General features: G+C 35.8%; 1 protein-coding gene across 4 annotated transcripts in view; it reads left to right on the top strand.

Moving 5' to 3' along the window:
* LOC145258285 (CCR4-NOT transcription complex subunit 1-like) overlaps positions 1-17,140 on the top strand; it is a 267,943-nt gene that overhangs the window by 206,423 nt on the left and 44,380 nt on the right. For all 4 annotated transcript variants that reach the window (XM_080116291.1, XM_080116293.1, XM_080116294.1 and 1 more), the window contains 4 exons: positions 1,478-1,714; positions 2,396-2,559; positions 2,750-2,867; positions 3,426-3,527. In XM_080116291.1, the coding sequence (XP_079972417.1) occupies positions 1,478-1,714; positions 2,396-2,559; positions 2,750-2,867; positions 3,426-3,527 (621 nt within the window). The remainder of the gene's footprint in view (positions 1-1,477; positions 1,715-2,395; positions 2,560-2,749; positions 2,868-3,425; positions 3,528-17,140) is intronic.

Genomic DNA, 17,140 nt, shown 5'->3' with positions numbered 1-17,140 from the left:
TTTTGTTGTGAAAACTTGAATTCTGTCTAGAGAAGCCCTGTAAAGGTTCTTGAAAATGGATATTGAGAATCTGTAAGCCCTGTGTGTGCGTGTGTATGTATATGTACAGGGTGACCAAAAAAAAACAAAAAAAACGGGCCCGTAACTCTAATTAGGCCCCATTTCTTAGTGTTTTGTCCATATGAAATGAAACTTTGGCCATAACTAGTTTATTATATTCAAAACATCACATCAAAACACTAGGGTCTTTGGCCTTTTTTCTCCGTTCTACAGCATATGTTCTAGATGGCCTCCATTTAACTTTTGTTTTTTTTTTTGGGGGGTCACCGTGTGTGTGTGTGTGTATATATATATATATATATATATATATATATATATATATATATATATATATATATAATCATACAACATGTGAAAGCATGTGTGATATGCTGCCAACAAGTTTCAGTAACTGTTCATGCTGAAGCCTTTTGCTCTCAACCAAATCCAGCTTGATGCATATTGAGCTGTGTTCTTAAGATGATGAGAAACAACTTTCAGGTTGTGGCTCATGATTCTTATTTTTGTAAGAAACAAGATGACTTAGTGTCCTAGAAATCCATGACAACCAACCTCAATTGAGATCACATCACATCTCCAACCCTTTTCCATGCAGTCAGCATATACGCACATATATAGCTTCTAGTTGTGCCTGGTTTTGTGATTTTATTATGTTCTTGACATTGCAAGCAAGTTTTTAAGTTACAGGTAGTAGAATTAAAAATGATAAATAAGAAAATTAAAACAAAAAAATACACAAATACATAAACAACATTCCGTCAAATTCTCTTTCCTTTCTTTTCCTCTTCTGTCATTAAAACTTTAGGGAAAATAACAAAAGCACAAAAAAAAAATGTCAACAACCACTTAAAAAAAAAAAAGCAAACCAACTCCTGCTGACTATCGAAAGCACTTGAGATGGACAAAAATACCTCCTTGGAGCCATACTACACCAGTTATACTGGAAACTTGCTCACTGTGTTGAGAAATTAAGGAAGTTGCAAAATGTGGAAATTCTGTAGTCTTCAACCAGATCTGTACAACTTGTTGCATACTTAAGTATAAGTCATTCACAGACAGCTGTTTGTCCTCTATAACTCATCAGATTCGAAATTCAAACAGCTGGTCACATCCAAATGTTATTGGCATTCAAGTATGTAGAACCACTGACAGCAAAATTATTACTTTCCTGTTTTTTATAGTTAGTAAGCTCTGCATTAAATGGAGCTGTTAACAATGGCAAAGAAATAATAATGGCTTTCATATTGACAACCTGAAAATTCCTTCCCGAGTTGATTTGGATGCTGAATTTATAAAGTTTTCAGTTTTAGTTTTAGTTTTGCTTTTTGTCTTTCTCCGTTTATTTAAAAACAAAAAAAAAAAATTGTTTTGTGTTCTTTCAATTTAAAAATAAAATCTTAATTTTTTTTCTTTCCAGATGCATATCCAAGGCATCTTAAAAACTGATGACTTAATCACCCGGTTTTTCCGCCTCTGTACTGAAATGTGTGTGGATTTATGCTACCGCGCATTGGCAGACCAAACACATAACCAAACCTTAACCCGAGCCAAATGTTTTCACACCCTCGATGCTTTCGTACGACTCATTGCTTTACTCGTTAAGCATTCTGGGGATGCCACAAATACAGTGACCAAAATCAATTTATTAAACAAAGTAAGTAGTTTCCATCTTATTTTCTTGCAACCATTTTCAAAAAATTAAGCCTCTGTTTTAATTTTTAACTAAAATGAGAAAATGAATAAAGAGTGTCAATATGGGGTGGATGTTCACATGCAAGATATGTCCAAACCCAGTTGAACATGAGATAAGCATCAAATGTCGTTCTGTTACATCTCTGAACACTCGCTTTTTTACAAATGCGTATCAACACAATGTCTTCTGTGTCTGTTTTTGTCAAGCTAAGGTATGATTCTATTTAATCCACTCTTTTTGAAAAAAAGATTGTTAATCATCTTAGACAATTCTGACAGGTTAAGCTTAGGCATTTTTCTAGGCCAAAATGCACTTCTCGTGCTTCACCTGAACTTGTGGAGAAGTAAATAAACTCTTATAAGTAGCATATATATTCTGTAAATAAACATGTTAACATTTTGTGGTTTCTTTTCATGCTCATATGAATACCCATTTATAGCATATTTTTTTAATTTAAACTGTTTTTCATGAAGATGGACTCAATAACTTGAGACGTTCTGTCAATGAAAATACAATTGTATTTTCATTGTTAAAAAAAAAAAAAAAGATTGAATAGCTTACATCTTAGGAATCTCTTGTCTTTTTATTTTTTGATCCATTCTATTAACACAATATTTGAAATATTCTATTTTCATTTTTAAGGTTCTTGGGATTGTTGCAGGAGTTCTCTTACAGGATCATGAACTTCGGCACACAGACTTTCAGCAAATGCCATATCATCGGATATTCATCATGTTGTTCATTGAATTGAATGCTCCAGAACCTATTCTTGAAGCTATCAATTTCCAGGTTCTTACTGCATTTTGGTAAGTAAAAAAAAAAAAAAAAAAAAAAATTGAACGAATGCATACTTATAAAAACCAACTTCTCAAATTTTATAAATAACAGATACAGTTTTTGGTCCTATCGGGTTATGTATTTTGCGCACAGTTACCATGTGAAATTGTATCTTTTCTGCCGTTACTTTTTATAGCATAAGGTTTTGTTCTCTTTCAGCAATACATTCCACATACTTCGTCCAGCCAGAGCACCTGGATTTGCATTTGCTTGGCTAGAGTTGATCTCTCATCGGGTGTTTATAGGCAGAATGCTGGCATTGACTCCACAACAACGTGTAAGTATTAAGAGAAGAATATTCATAGATCACTTCCTCACTGCTTTTTTCATTTTCCGGATGAAATGGATTTACAGTGATTCAATTACTGATAGACTTGTTGACTTTCAAGCTCAAACTTGTGATATTTTAAATGATTGAAGTTCAAGATTATTTGTTTCGTTAAAATGATTGAAGTTCAAGATTATTTGTTTCGTTAAAATGATTGAAGTTCAAGATTATTTGTTTCATTAAAATGATTGAAGTTCAAGAAACTTTGTTTCGTTAAATTTTTTGGAAAATGAGAACTAAAAAATATAAAGTTCATGCTTTTGTTCAGCTTTTTCAACTTAATTGCTTTTAATATTTGGACACATCACCCTAACTCTAAACATCTATTTAAATTCAAATAGAATTTTTCGCTTATAACATTGTTGAAAAATACCATTTTAATATTTTCTTTATACACATGCATCTAAATTTTTGCTATAAATAATTATGAAACAAATTTTATTTTTATTTGATTTTTGTAATTTGATCCCATATGCTTTTTTTGTTTGTTTTATCTTTATTTTTTAGGGCTGGGGAATGTATGCCCAGTTGCTGATTGACTTATTCCGATATCTTGCTCCATTCCTACGCAATGCAGACCTGACCAAACCAACACAATTACTGTACAAGGTAAGGTTATGTTAATCTGTAATAGTGCTGGTGCTACCAGATCAGGCTGTCTCTTGGCTTCCTGAGAAGAAATGCACCTACATCGATTTTCTGTTTTTGTTGTAAATCTTATGTTCTGCAAAACCAAAAACAGCTTCCTTCCCCTCTCTTTTCCTTTCCTTCCCTTCCCTACTTACCAACCCTGTCGCCCCCCCCCCCTTTTTTTTGCCTTGTTGGTAGGGCACTAAAATAAGCCGACTGTCCCCCTGCAGTGGGTAAAAATCCCTCAATGGGGCAACCAGTTAGCCGTGGGTTGCTACCCGTAATGCCTTAGGACGTGATCCTGGTGATTGAGCTAACCTAGACCTAGGTGCATAAAAGTCTAGGCACCGCAACACATTACTTCGGCCCTTACTTCGGCTAGACGGGCGGTTAGAGAGGCCCGATCCGACCAATCGGCCAGTCACGCCAAGCCGTAGCACTTACACCCAAAGTACCAACTACCACAAAGAACAAAACTTAAAGGTACTCCCATCTTTATTTTTCTTCTCTCACTATAAAAAATAGGCAAACCAAGTAAATGCTAGAAGGCGGTGGCAAGGGTCAATCAATTGGAAAGATCAGAACTCCACACTCCATCTGAGCAAATGTATTTTTGAGGACATATTGAACAAAAAATATAGTGCTTGAGAACTTCTTACCAAAAGAGTATATCTTCCACGTAGCTCCGACATGGTCAAGGCGAATGGGTTTCCCCCTTACTATGCCCCAATTTTGGACTCCGAGGTGGGTAGGGAGTGAGGTTGATGAAAAATAAATCCCAAAATCCATGGCTGATAAAAACAAATGTATCCCCCTCAAAACCCTTAAAAAGAAACCATTCCTCTGACTCTGACCTCTCAAGCTCAGATGAAGAACAAAAATTCAAAACTAGAAAAATCGCTCCAACTATAGATGGAGGAAACTTCCCATGATTCTTGGTTATTGAATTAATCGAAAATAAAAAAATTGGAAATTTATCACCTTTCCTAATAGAAAAGACATTATCCACAAAAAGTAAACCAAAAATGATAAAAAAAACAAACGATGGAAATCTACTAGTTGAGATAACCAATCTTAGAGATGCTCAATCTCTACTCAAAATGAAGAATTTCCATGAGTACAAGTGCAAAGTCTTTCCCCATAAAACACTAAAAACTTCGAAAGGAGTAATTCGAAATTATGAACTATCGCTGGCAACTGATGAAGAAATAAAAACCGAATTAGAAAAACAAGGAGTAATCAACCACATCCGCATAAACATAAAAAGAAACAATAAAATAATAACAACTAACACACATATATATTAACGTTTAACAAATCAACAATACCTAAGGAAATAAAAATTGGCTACTTAAATGTAAAAGTAGACCAATATATCCCAGCCCCATTAAGATGTTTCCATTGCCAAAAATATGGACATCATAAAGAAGCCTGTAAAGGAATAAAAATATGTGGAAAATGCGGCAACAAAAAGCCTGACCACACCGAAGAAAAATGCATAAATGAGGTGAAATGCGCTAACTGCAAAGAAGATCACCTGGTCTTCTCTAAAATATGCAAAACATATAAAAAAGAATGAGAAATAATAGAAGTAAAGTATAAGAAAAACACAACCTTTCCAGAAGCCAGAAAAATAGTTGAGACGTACATGAAAGATAACATATATGCTGAGACAACAAAAAAGACAACTAAACCATACCAACATAATGAAATACATGATCAATATAGCGAGCTGATAAACAAACTGATTACATTAAATATTAAAGAATGGCCAGAATTTCAAAATAGCCTAAAAGGAAAATACTCAAATCTGGGAAACAAAATAGAAATAACAAATCCGAACAAAGAAAATAATATTCCATCCACAACAGAACCATTAAAAAAATTATCACAGAAACCAACAAAACAACCACCAGAAATTAATAAAAACATAAGCAATGATAAAACAGCAAATAAAGAACATTCCAGAAAAGAAGAAAACCAAACAATAGACACTCAAAATAGATTCCAAATTCTAGAAAAAATGGAAACCGAAAACACCCAAGATAAAAAAGAAACCAAACGAGTAATCAAGAGGGGAAAAAATGAACAAGAAGCCAAAACAGCAACATCTCAAGCAAGATCCAGATCGACATCCAGATCCAAACAAAAAAAAGAAAAAACCCAGCAAAACACTTCACCAAAGATACAAATTCCGACAAAAGATAAACCCTCTACTTCTAAAGAGATGGAGTTAGAGGAAAACTAAACATCCTCATGGATAGAAATAAAAGACAACAAATTATCCAATGGAATTGTCGTGGAATAAGATCTAACTATAATGAACTTCTTATACTTATCTCGTTCTTCAATCCAACCATTGTTTGCTTACAAGAAACCTTCCTACAAAACAATAACCATTTCAAAACACCAAACTATGAACAATACAACTATTTCCATAACACAGGCCTTCGTGCTAATGGAGGCACCTCAATTCTTGTAAGGAATAACATACCTCAAAGCAATTTCTCTGTCAAAACAAATCTCCAAGCAATTACAACTCAAGTCACATTACACAAAACAATCACAATCTGCTCAATATACATCCCTCCTCATGAACCAATAAATGAAAATGAACTAGAAAATTTAATAAAACAACTACCTCCACCATTCATTCTTCTAGGAGACTTTAACTGCCACAGTACGTTATGAGGATGTGAAGTCACAAACTCAAAAGGAAACAAAATTGAACAATTAATTAACAAAAATAACTTGTGCCTTCTCAATCAAAAAAATCCCACATACTTAAATCCAACAAATGGATCAACTAGTGCCATTGATCTTACCATGTGTGATTCATCAAGCTTCTTGGATTATACATGGAGCACTTACGAAGAACCCTGTGGAAGTGATCACTTCCCCATTATAATCAATTACAGTAACTCCATCCAAAATCACATACCCAGGTGGAACACAAACAAAGCCAACTGGGCCAAATTTAAAGAACTCTGTTCACTAAAACTAACAGAACATCAAATCCAAACAATAGAAGAATTCACGGAAGTACTCATAACCATAGCCAAAAAATGCATACCCAAAAATTCTCTTCCTGGAAAAAAAAACAAACCATGGTTTAATCCAGAATGTAAAACGGCCATTAGACAGAAAGGCAGCCTTAAAAATATTTAAAAAAACAACCCACAACGAACAACGAACAACTTAATAGAATACAAACACCAAAGAGCTAAAACTTGAAAAACAATTAAAGAATGCAAAAGATCCTGCTGGCAACAATTTGTCAACAAAATCAACATCACCACTAAACCCAAAACCGTCTGGGAAATGATTAGGAAAATAACTGGAAAATATAATCCAAATCCAATCAAACACCTCAATAATAAACAGAAAATAACTGATAAAAGATATTGCTAACACACTAGATAAAACCTTTGCCGGAAACTCATCATCAAAACACTACAAAAGACAATTCCAAATACTTAAGAAACATGAAGAAAAGTAGAAAATAAACTTTAACTCCAAAAACCAAAAGCCTTACAATGAAATCTTCTCACTCAATGAACTAGAAACCGCCATAGAAAAATCCCATTACTCAGCTGTAGGACCAGATGAAGGGCACTACAGCTTCCTTAAAGAAATTCCATCAGAATCATTAAAACTCTTTCTCAAAATTTATAATAAAATATGGGAAACAAAAGATTTCCCAACTTCATGGAAAAATGCAACAATAATACCAATACTCAAACTGGGAAAAGATACATCAAACCCAGAAAACTACAGACCAATAGCTCTCACAAGCTGCCTATGCAAAACGTTCGAAAGAATGATTAACTATTGTTTATATGGTATCTAGATGACAACAAAATAATTTCTGAAATCCAGTGTGGATACCAAAAAAATCGAGGATGTATAGACCACATCACTAACCTCGAAAATTACATCAGAAAAGCTTTTATCAATAAGGAACACGTAACATGTTTTTTTCGATCTTGAGAAAGCATATGAAACTACCTGGAAACATGGTATCATAAAAGATCTCCACAACATCGGACTAAGAGGCAGATTACCTGAATTCATAAAAAACTTCCTAACAGACAGATCTTTCCAAGTTCGCATAGACTCAACTTTATCAGACCCACAAAATCAAGAAGGAGTGCCCCAAGGCAGCATATTATCAACAACTATCTTTAACATAAAAATCAATAACATTATAAAAGAACTCTCTCCTGATATACATAGCTCCTTATATGTTGATGACTGCTCAATCAGCTACAGATCTAAATACACTCACACTATTGAAAGAAAACTACAACATAAATAAAATTAATAAATGGGCAACTAAAAATGGTTTTAAATTCTCCAAAATGCATCCATTTCTGTAACCAACGCAAACTCTACCCTGATCCAACCTTACAGATTGAAGGCGAAAAAATTCCATTCGTAAATGAACACAAGCACCTGGGAATCATTTTTGACAAAAAACTAAGCTTCATTCTACACATCAATCACATCAAAACCAAATGTAATAAAGCATTATAACTCCTACGAGTCATCGCCCATACAGATTGGGGAGCTGACAAGAACACACTACTCAAACTATATAGAGCATTAATTAGATCACAAATAGATTATGGTAGCTTCATATATCAATCCACCAGAAAGTCATATCTAAAAACCCTCAACACAATATGCCACTCTGGACTAAGACTAGCACTAGGAGCATTTCCAACCTCCCCTGTAGAAAGCCTGTATGCAGAAGCACATGAAACTCCTCCAATGCTCAGAAATCAAAACCTTGGTCTAAAATACTACACAAAACTTACAGCCAACCCTACAAACTCAGCACACAATAGCACTTTAAATCCAAACCGTAAACACCTTTTCGACCAAAAAGAAAATGCAATCAAAACCTTTGGACTTAGAATAAAATCGATTTCCAAAGAAGCAAGTCTACCCATAACTAAAATTCACAAAACTGTCCTACTCAAAACCCCTCCCTGGAAAATCGTATCCCCTAACATCGACCTAAGTTTAAGTAAATATGAAAAGAAACATACTCATCCAATAACTTATTATGATAATCTCAATAAAATCAAAGAAAAGTATCCAGACCACACACACACATCTATACAGATGGGTCTAAACAAAATAATGCAACAGCCAGTGCAGCAATACTCAATAAATCAATCAAAAAACAATTAAATCTCCCAAAAGAAACCTCCAATCTTTAGTGCTGAAATACATGCTCTAATCCTAGCTCTCAAACTCTCCTCCAATAACAAAAAAAACAAATTTATAATCCTTTCAGACTTCCAATTTACTCTAAAAGCGATTAAAAAAAATAAAAAGATGGACAACTCCCTATTCGCAAAATTACTCCAAAAATGAACTGAACTAAACAGTAAAAAAGAAATCATTTTCTGCTGGATACCGAGCCATTCCGGTATTAAAGGTAATGAATTAAGATTCTGCAGCAAAGAACACCTTAAATCTCCGAACCGATGCAAATTTTAAAATTCCATACATAGATCTAAAAATACGTATCAACGCATACACAACAGAGAAATGGCAAACTTACTGGAACGAATACCTTAACAATAAACTTCACGAAATCATGCCAAAAATCAAAAAACAAGAACAAAATACAAAATTAAACAGAAAAGAAGTCAAACTAACAAGAATAAAAATAGGCCATACCCACTTAACCCACTCATATCTCCTAAAAAAAGAAAGCCAACCCATCTGTATACCTTGTCAAACACAACTCACAATCAAACACAAATTAATTGAATGTACTGATTTTGTAACAGTAAGAAATCGATTCTACAAAGAAAACAATATTAAAGAGTTATTTGATAAAAACAATCCCCACATCATACTCTCATATCTTAAAAAAATTGGCCTTTATAAAAAAATGTAAAAGAACCCTTTATACAACGGTCAGGGATATGACCTAAAACTATATCCGATGGTGAGGCCCCACCTTGTGGGCCTTGGGGAGTGTGGAGCCACCCTTTAATTGCCATTGCTCCCAGGTCCACACTGTGGTAGTACCTGTTAGAGTCCCAACTATGAGTTAAATAGAATCCGACTTAAAAAACAAATATACTCCATTAAAAATCGTTCCTCAAAATAACTAGATTCGGCATTAAATAACCTGAAAAAGGTTGATATGCTGTAACACAAAAACAACCAACCAACCAAAATATGGTGGAAAGCGGTGGCTGAGGGTCAATCATATTTGAGAACCAAAAGCTTACTCCATACACATCAGATTTGTCTTGGACTAAAAGAAAAACAAATGTTCCAGAACAAAAAACTGCGAAGAAACTTTCCCGAAATATGAGTATACTGGCTAAGGTATCTCCTGTCTCAACCAAGGCGAATGGGAACTCCCCCTTGGCTAATTCCCAATGAAAATTGGACTCCGTGGAGGGTGGCGGAGATCAGGGCCAGCAAATTAAAATAATATGGAGAAAATAATTAAAAACAAAAAAAAACTCCGTTTGGTGTCTTGGACATCTCTGACGACAGATCAGAACCATAAACGAAACAGATACAAAAACAAGGAAATTACTCTAGTCTAACCTACCCTAAATATATAGTGATATAACCTACTAATAAAGAATCCTTTACCAAAATTTCACCATTTAAAATTGAAAATACTCTGAAAAGCCTGAAACCTGTTTCAGTAAAAAAAAAAAAAAAAAAAAAAATGACCAATGGCACATTATTGGTCCAAGTGGATAAAGAAGCCCAATCTGAAAGACTCCTAAACTGGACAACTTTTGATGGAATAAAAATAAAAGTTTACGCACACAAATTCCTGAACACCTCAAGAGGAATAGTGAGGTGTGAAGAACTCGTACAGTGTACCATAGAAGAAATTAAAACCAACCTAACAAAGCAAAATGTGTCATTAAAAGAAATGGCCAAATGATACACGCCAACACATATGTATTAAACTTTAACTCAACCAAACTCCCACCAGAAATAAAAATTGGGTACATGATGGTCAAGATGGAAACATACACACCAGGACCACTCAGGTGCTTCAATTGTCAAAAGTTTGGTCACCACAAAGATCGATGCACCCAAACCCCTGTATGCGGAAGATGTGGTAAGTGAGGAACAGATCATGAAGGAAAAGATTGCAAAGAAAAACCAAGCTGCACCAATTGCAAGGGAGAACACTCAGCCGATTCAAGAGAGTGCAAGACCTGGCAAAATGAAAAACAAATCACTAAAATAAAATGCACCAAAAATATCTCTTTCCCAGAAACCAGGAAAATGTATGAATCCACCATCCCAACATACTCGGAAATGACAAAAATAACGCCACCATAACTAACACCCATCAAGGCCAAAAGTTTGACCCCATCATCAACAAACTTTCAGAAATAAAAACTGATGAACTCCCACCCATCATAACAGAATTAAGATCTCTATTAAAAGAGCTGAAAGCTTTTGTGATGGAATTGGACACAAGACCAAGACTTCTTCAAGAGCCAGATTCTGCCAAACAGAAAATGAAAATAGAGCAAGCAACATAAACACACAAAATGAGGGACATCCCCAAAGAAAAATCCTTCCAGGAACATGGACCTAAACAAAGGTCTCCAAGCAGATCTACGCAATGATCCAATGACAAACCAAAGGGACAAAAAGATGGTCCATCAAAGAAAGAAAAGAATGAAAACGAACACCAAGTAGAGAAAAACCACGGCAACGTTCAGAAAAAGTGGAAGTTATAAAGACATCCCTGAAACAAAAAAAAATGATTTGACCGACATGAAATAATGGAGACAGGATAACCCTCCACCTCCTGTTGCCCCTGACCCAGATCTGGATCCATGACACACAAAATTATCCAATGGAACGGCCAAGCACTTAAGGCAAACATGAACAAATTATTATTGTTAATATCTAACCTACGACCGATCATCTGCCTCCAGGAAACGTTTCTGAAGACACATGATAACATGACTACAAAAAATTACACCAAATACAACTTTATACACAATACTGGACAGAGGGCCTCTGGAAGTGTATCGATTCTAGTTAGAAACAACATCCCTCAGAGCGAAATAAATCTAGACACCACATTACAAGTAATTGCTGTGAAAACCACTTTGCATAAAACCATCAACATTTGCTCCATGTATATCCCACCACATGACTCCATAAATGAAGCTGAAGTCAACAAAATAATAGAACAACTTCCTAAACCATACATCCTACTAGGAGACTTCAACAGCCACAACATCATATGGGGAAGCAATAAAACGGATGCAAAAGGTAAAAGACTAGAAAACCTCATCAACAATAACAATCTGTCCCTCATGAACTAAATCTCCCATACATACCTCCACCCTGCCTAGGTACATACTCAGCTATTGATTTGTCACTACCCAGCCACATTAATGGACTACAGTTGGCAAATGTATGATGACTCATGTGGTAGCGATCACTTTCCCATTATACAGGGTGGTCGCTAGAAAAGCGGGAAATTTGTCAAACAATGATTTATTTTTACAAAGAATAATTTTTACAAAGTTTTTCAAAGAAAAAAGTTATACTCATAGATACTAAAAATGTTGTCCGTGCACTTCACTGCAGCGTCAGACAACAATTTATTTTTACAACACTCACACGGCACCAATCAAAAAAATAGCAATCACGCATTTTATTCATGATCTAACAGACCTTCAAATTTCCGGCTTTTCTAGTGACCACCCTGTACTTTAAAACTCAATCCCGATTGAAGATAACCCCCTCAGATGTTAGCTAAGCAAAGCTAACTGGGAGGAATTTAAAACCCAATGCAATGCAAAACTAATGGACAAAGATGAACTGGTGAACTCTATGGAACACTTCACTGATACGTTGATGTCAATAGCTGGGGAATGTATACCCAAAGGCTCCAAATCCACAAAATATAAAAGACCTTGGTTTAATGAAGATTGCCAAAAAGCGATAAGCTTATGTAAAGCTGCACTGCGAAAATTTAAAATTCGATCCACTACCCACAATCAAACAAAACCGAGCAAAAGCCCATAGGAGACCAAAAGAGTGTCATGGAGAGTCTACATCAGCAAACTGAACTCTAATACCAAAACAAAACAAATCTGGAATATGGTCAGAAAGATAGCTGGTAAAAATCAACCAACACCACTAAAACACCTGTCAAAAGATAATGCAAAAATAACCAGCAAAAAAGATATAGCAAATGTACTCGTAAAAACCTAAAAAAAAAAAACTCCTAGCGAAAATTATAAACCACAATTCAAAAAAAATCAAACTAGATGCTGAAAGAAACAAACTAAACTTCAACTCAGACAATGTAGAAGACTACAACAAACCTTTCACCCTATCTGAATTAACCGATGCCATAAACAGTTCACACAACACTGCAACAGGGCCAGTTCTTGAAACAACTACCTCAAATATTCTTAATCTACCTCCAAAACATCTTCAACGACATATAGTTAGGGATAAACTCCCTGACATATGGAAGCAAGCAACAGTGATTCCCATCCCAAAACCCGATAAAGTTAAGTCGGATTCCAAAAGCTACTGACCCATAGCATTAATAAGTTGCATATGTAAAACTTTCGAAAGAATAGTGAACAGAAAATTAACTTGGTACCTTGAATCAAATGGTCTGATTACAAGCCTCCAAAGTGGGTTCCGAAATAAAAGAAGCACCATTGATAACCTGGAACGCTTAGAAACCTTTATCAGAGAGGGATTCATAAAAAAGGAACATACGACGACCATTTTCTTTGACTTAGAAAAGGCCTATGATACAATGTGGAGATATGGTATCATGAAAGCCTAACACGATCTCTGACTAAAGGGCAGACTACCCAAATTAATAAAAGATTTTGTCTGACTGAAACTTTAAGGTCCGTGTGGGATCCACCCTTTCTGACCCCGAAAACCAGGAGGAAGGAGTCCCACAAGGAAGTATACTATCAGTCACCTTATTTAATATAAAGATTAACAGTATTGCCAAATGCCTAAATCCTGGAACTGATGATTTCTTGATCTGTTATAGATTAAAAATGTCCACAATAGTGACTGTTGCAGCTGAACCTAAACAAAATAAACCGGTGGGTCACAGAAAATGGTCTTAAATTTTCTAAGTCAAAAACGAAGTGCATGCACTTCTGTAATATTAAAAAAATGCACAATGTGATCAAAACTTGATGGCCAAAAAATTGATATTACTGATCAATATAAATAACTAGGGATCATTTTGGACAGAAAATTGAATTTTATTCCTTATCTGAGATATTTAAAGCAGAAATGTCACAAAGCACTACAATTAAGAATTGTCGCCAACACAGACTGGGGAACAGACCAACAAACGCTCCTAAAACTATACAGGACCCTAATCCGCTTGAAATTGGATTATGGCTGTTTCGTTTATGGGTTAGCAAGGTCTTCCTACATAAATATCCTTGACTCCATTCACCATGAGGGACTAAGACTAATCTTGGGAGCATATAGATCATCCCCCAAAGAAAGTCTATATGCAGAAACCCACGAAGCACCCTTAAAGCTCAGACGGGAAAAACTTGGCTTACAATATTACTTGAAACTAAAGTCTTGCCCAACAAACCCTGCTTATCAATGTACTTTTGACCCCCGATTTAACAAAAAAGAAAAAAGCCATAAAATCCTTCGGACTTCGAATGGAAACCAGTATAGAATAATCTCAAATTCCAATAACAAATATCCATCATTCTATAATATTCGAAAGTTCACCATGGACTATGAGACAACCAGATGTAATCCTCAACTTAACTGAAAATAGAAGATCAAAAACAAATCCTGCCATATTTCAAGAACTTAAAAATATCAAGCTATGCTACCCTGACTACACGCACATATACACAGATGGCTCGAAGGATAATGATAGTTGGATGTGCAGCTACCTACAACAATTAGCAAACGACTTTCGAATGAAGCCTCTATATTTAGTGCTGAAACCAGAGCCATAGATCTAGCACTGGATATCATTGCTGAAGAAAACTCAGAAAAATTCATTATATTCTGACTCTTTATCTGTTTTAACAGCTATAGAAAACAAGAGAACCCCACAGTTATCAAACGCCTAAACAAAATAAATCTCATTACCGACCAAAAGAAAATATTTATCTGGGTCCCTAGCCATATGGGAATCAGGGTCAGTGAAAGGGCTATGGCTAAGGAGGCACTGAAGTTGGACCTTGGTCACTGGATCCCATACAGACATTAAACCCTTAATCAACAGATATATATTTAAAAAATGACAAAGTCAGTAGAGCGAAAACACAAATAATAATATATATGATATAAAACCCACACTTGGAGAGTGGAGGCAGAATAAACATGGGTCCCCCCACAAGGAGGAAGTCTTACTGATCAGACTGCGTATTGGTCATACAAGACTCATCCATAATTTGCTTCTCACTCAAGATGAGTCAAATGAGCCAAAGTACACAAATTGTTCACCTCCTCTTACTATAAAGCATATATTGGTAAAGTGTAATGAAAACGAACAAATCAGACAACACTTTATATTAAAGCAGGAAATATGAAAGTCTTCGAAAACAATGATACAAAAGACATTTCCTTCCTAAGAGAAACTGGACTATACAAAAAACTCTGAATTTGTATACAACAGATATATAAATAACGACCCAAGTTCTTACCAAAGAAGTCAATCATCTTGACTTCAGCCATAAAGATTGAAATAAAAATATGATGGCATTAAATGACAGTCAAGGTCTTTATATAGCATATCTGAGAAAATTGACCATATCCTGTCTGCTCATCCTTCAGCAAACATTCACATATGTGGTGCATTCAATGTCCACAATGTGGAATGGCTGACCCATTCAAACAAGACAGATGATGAGGGGAGGTTCTGTCATGACTTCTCCATTACCTATGACCTCACTCAGATTGTTCACGAACCCACCTTTTTCTCACAACTTCTCCTGAGCTATGTTCATGTTCTGTTCTAACTCCTCTGGGATCTTCCGACCACTCGGTTGTATCAGTTAAGATAAAAATGAAATGCAACAAGTCTTCAGAGGTACCTCTCTACTGTACAGTATATCGATACTCTATAGTTGACTGGGATAGCTTCCGTACATTTATATCTGATCTATCTAGGCATTCCATGTTTAAAAAGGATGTGTCCTCTATAGTATCAGACCTGACCGAATGGTAAATTGTAAGTATAGACCGATTCATATCATCCAAAAAATTCCAACAAAAACCTAACAGCCAGCCATGGTTCTCCCAGAATGTGCTGCTGCCATCGTGTACACAAATCACTTTTTCCATAGCTATCAACGTAATAGATGTACTGAAACTAAAGCTGCTTTCAGGACCGCCAGCCAACCACTGTAAAAGAGTAATAAAAAATGCAAGAGAGCTATATGCTCAGTCCGTTAAATCCAAAGTAGCTGATCAGTGGCTTGGTTCCCACCAGTTTTGGCAAATAACAAACAGGATCCTGAACAGAAGCGTTCATTCTATCCCAACCATCATCAATGGACCTGAGGTCATCTCGTCAGCATCAGACAAAGCCAAACTATTTGCCAAGAACTTTGCTGCTAATTCTACCCTATGCGACGAAGGCCATCAACTCCTCATATTTCCTCCTATAACAGACAACATGCTATGCAACATACAAATATCTGCTGGTGCTACAAGATCAGGCTTCCTATTGGCTTTCTGAGATGAAATGCACCTACATTGATTTCTGGTTTTGTTTTCTATTCTCTTTTGTAAAACTTAATTATGTTCTACAAAAACAAAACAAAATCAACAGCCCCCCCCCCTTTCTTTTTCCTTCCCTACTTCCCGGTCCTGGATATGACCTTAAACTATATCTGATGGTGAGGCCCCAGTTTGCGGGCTTTGGGGAGTGTGGAGCCACCCTTTAATTGCATTTGCTCTCAGATCCACTCTGACCCAGAGTGGTAGTACCTGTTAGGATCCCAACTATGGGTTAAATAGAAACAAAAAAAAAAAAAAAATACATTCTATTAAAAAAAAATTCTTCAAAATCTGATCAGATTCCACTTGACCCTGTCGGCAGGGCATTAGAATATGCCGACTACCCCCCTGCAGAGAGTAGAAGTCCCTCAAGGGGGCTACCTGTTGGCCGTAGGTAGCGACCCCGTAATACCTTTAGGACGGGATCCTGGTGGTTGAGAGACTTGCAGGTCAGTATTTAGTACCCTCACTTCCCAACACACCACTTTGGCCCTTACTGGGCTAGACGGGCGGTTGGAGGGGCCCAATCCGATCAATCGGCTAGTCACCGTCAAGCCCCACCATATATTGCCCACCCCATAAACATATCATTAACGCAATATGCCTATCCCTTCCCCACAAATAACTATTTCCTAATATATGGTGGAAAGCGGTGGCTGAGGGTTAATTGAAGTGAAATATCTATGACATGGCTGCAAACCCTTTTAATTACTACGAAGCTTTTCAGATGTTTCCAACATTTCAAGTTCAGAGGACGAACAGAAATGCTCAAAGAAAACTCAATATTTTTAGTAATGGAAACACTTGAAAAAAAT

Source organism: Euprymna scolopes, chromosome 33, assembly GCF_053919585.1.
Source record: "Euprymna scolopes isolate OS-2025 chromosome 33, ASM5391958v1, whole genome shotgun sequence".
In the NCBI taxonomy this organism is placed as follows: domain Eukaryota; kingdom Metazoa; phylum Mollusca; class Cephalopoda; order Sepiida; family Sepiolidae; genus Euprymna; species Euprymna scolopes.
The sequence above is the reverse complement of the archived record's forward strand: the minus strand, read 5'-3'. Positions and strand labels throughout refer to the sequence as shown.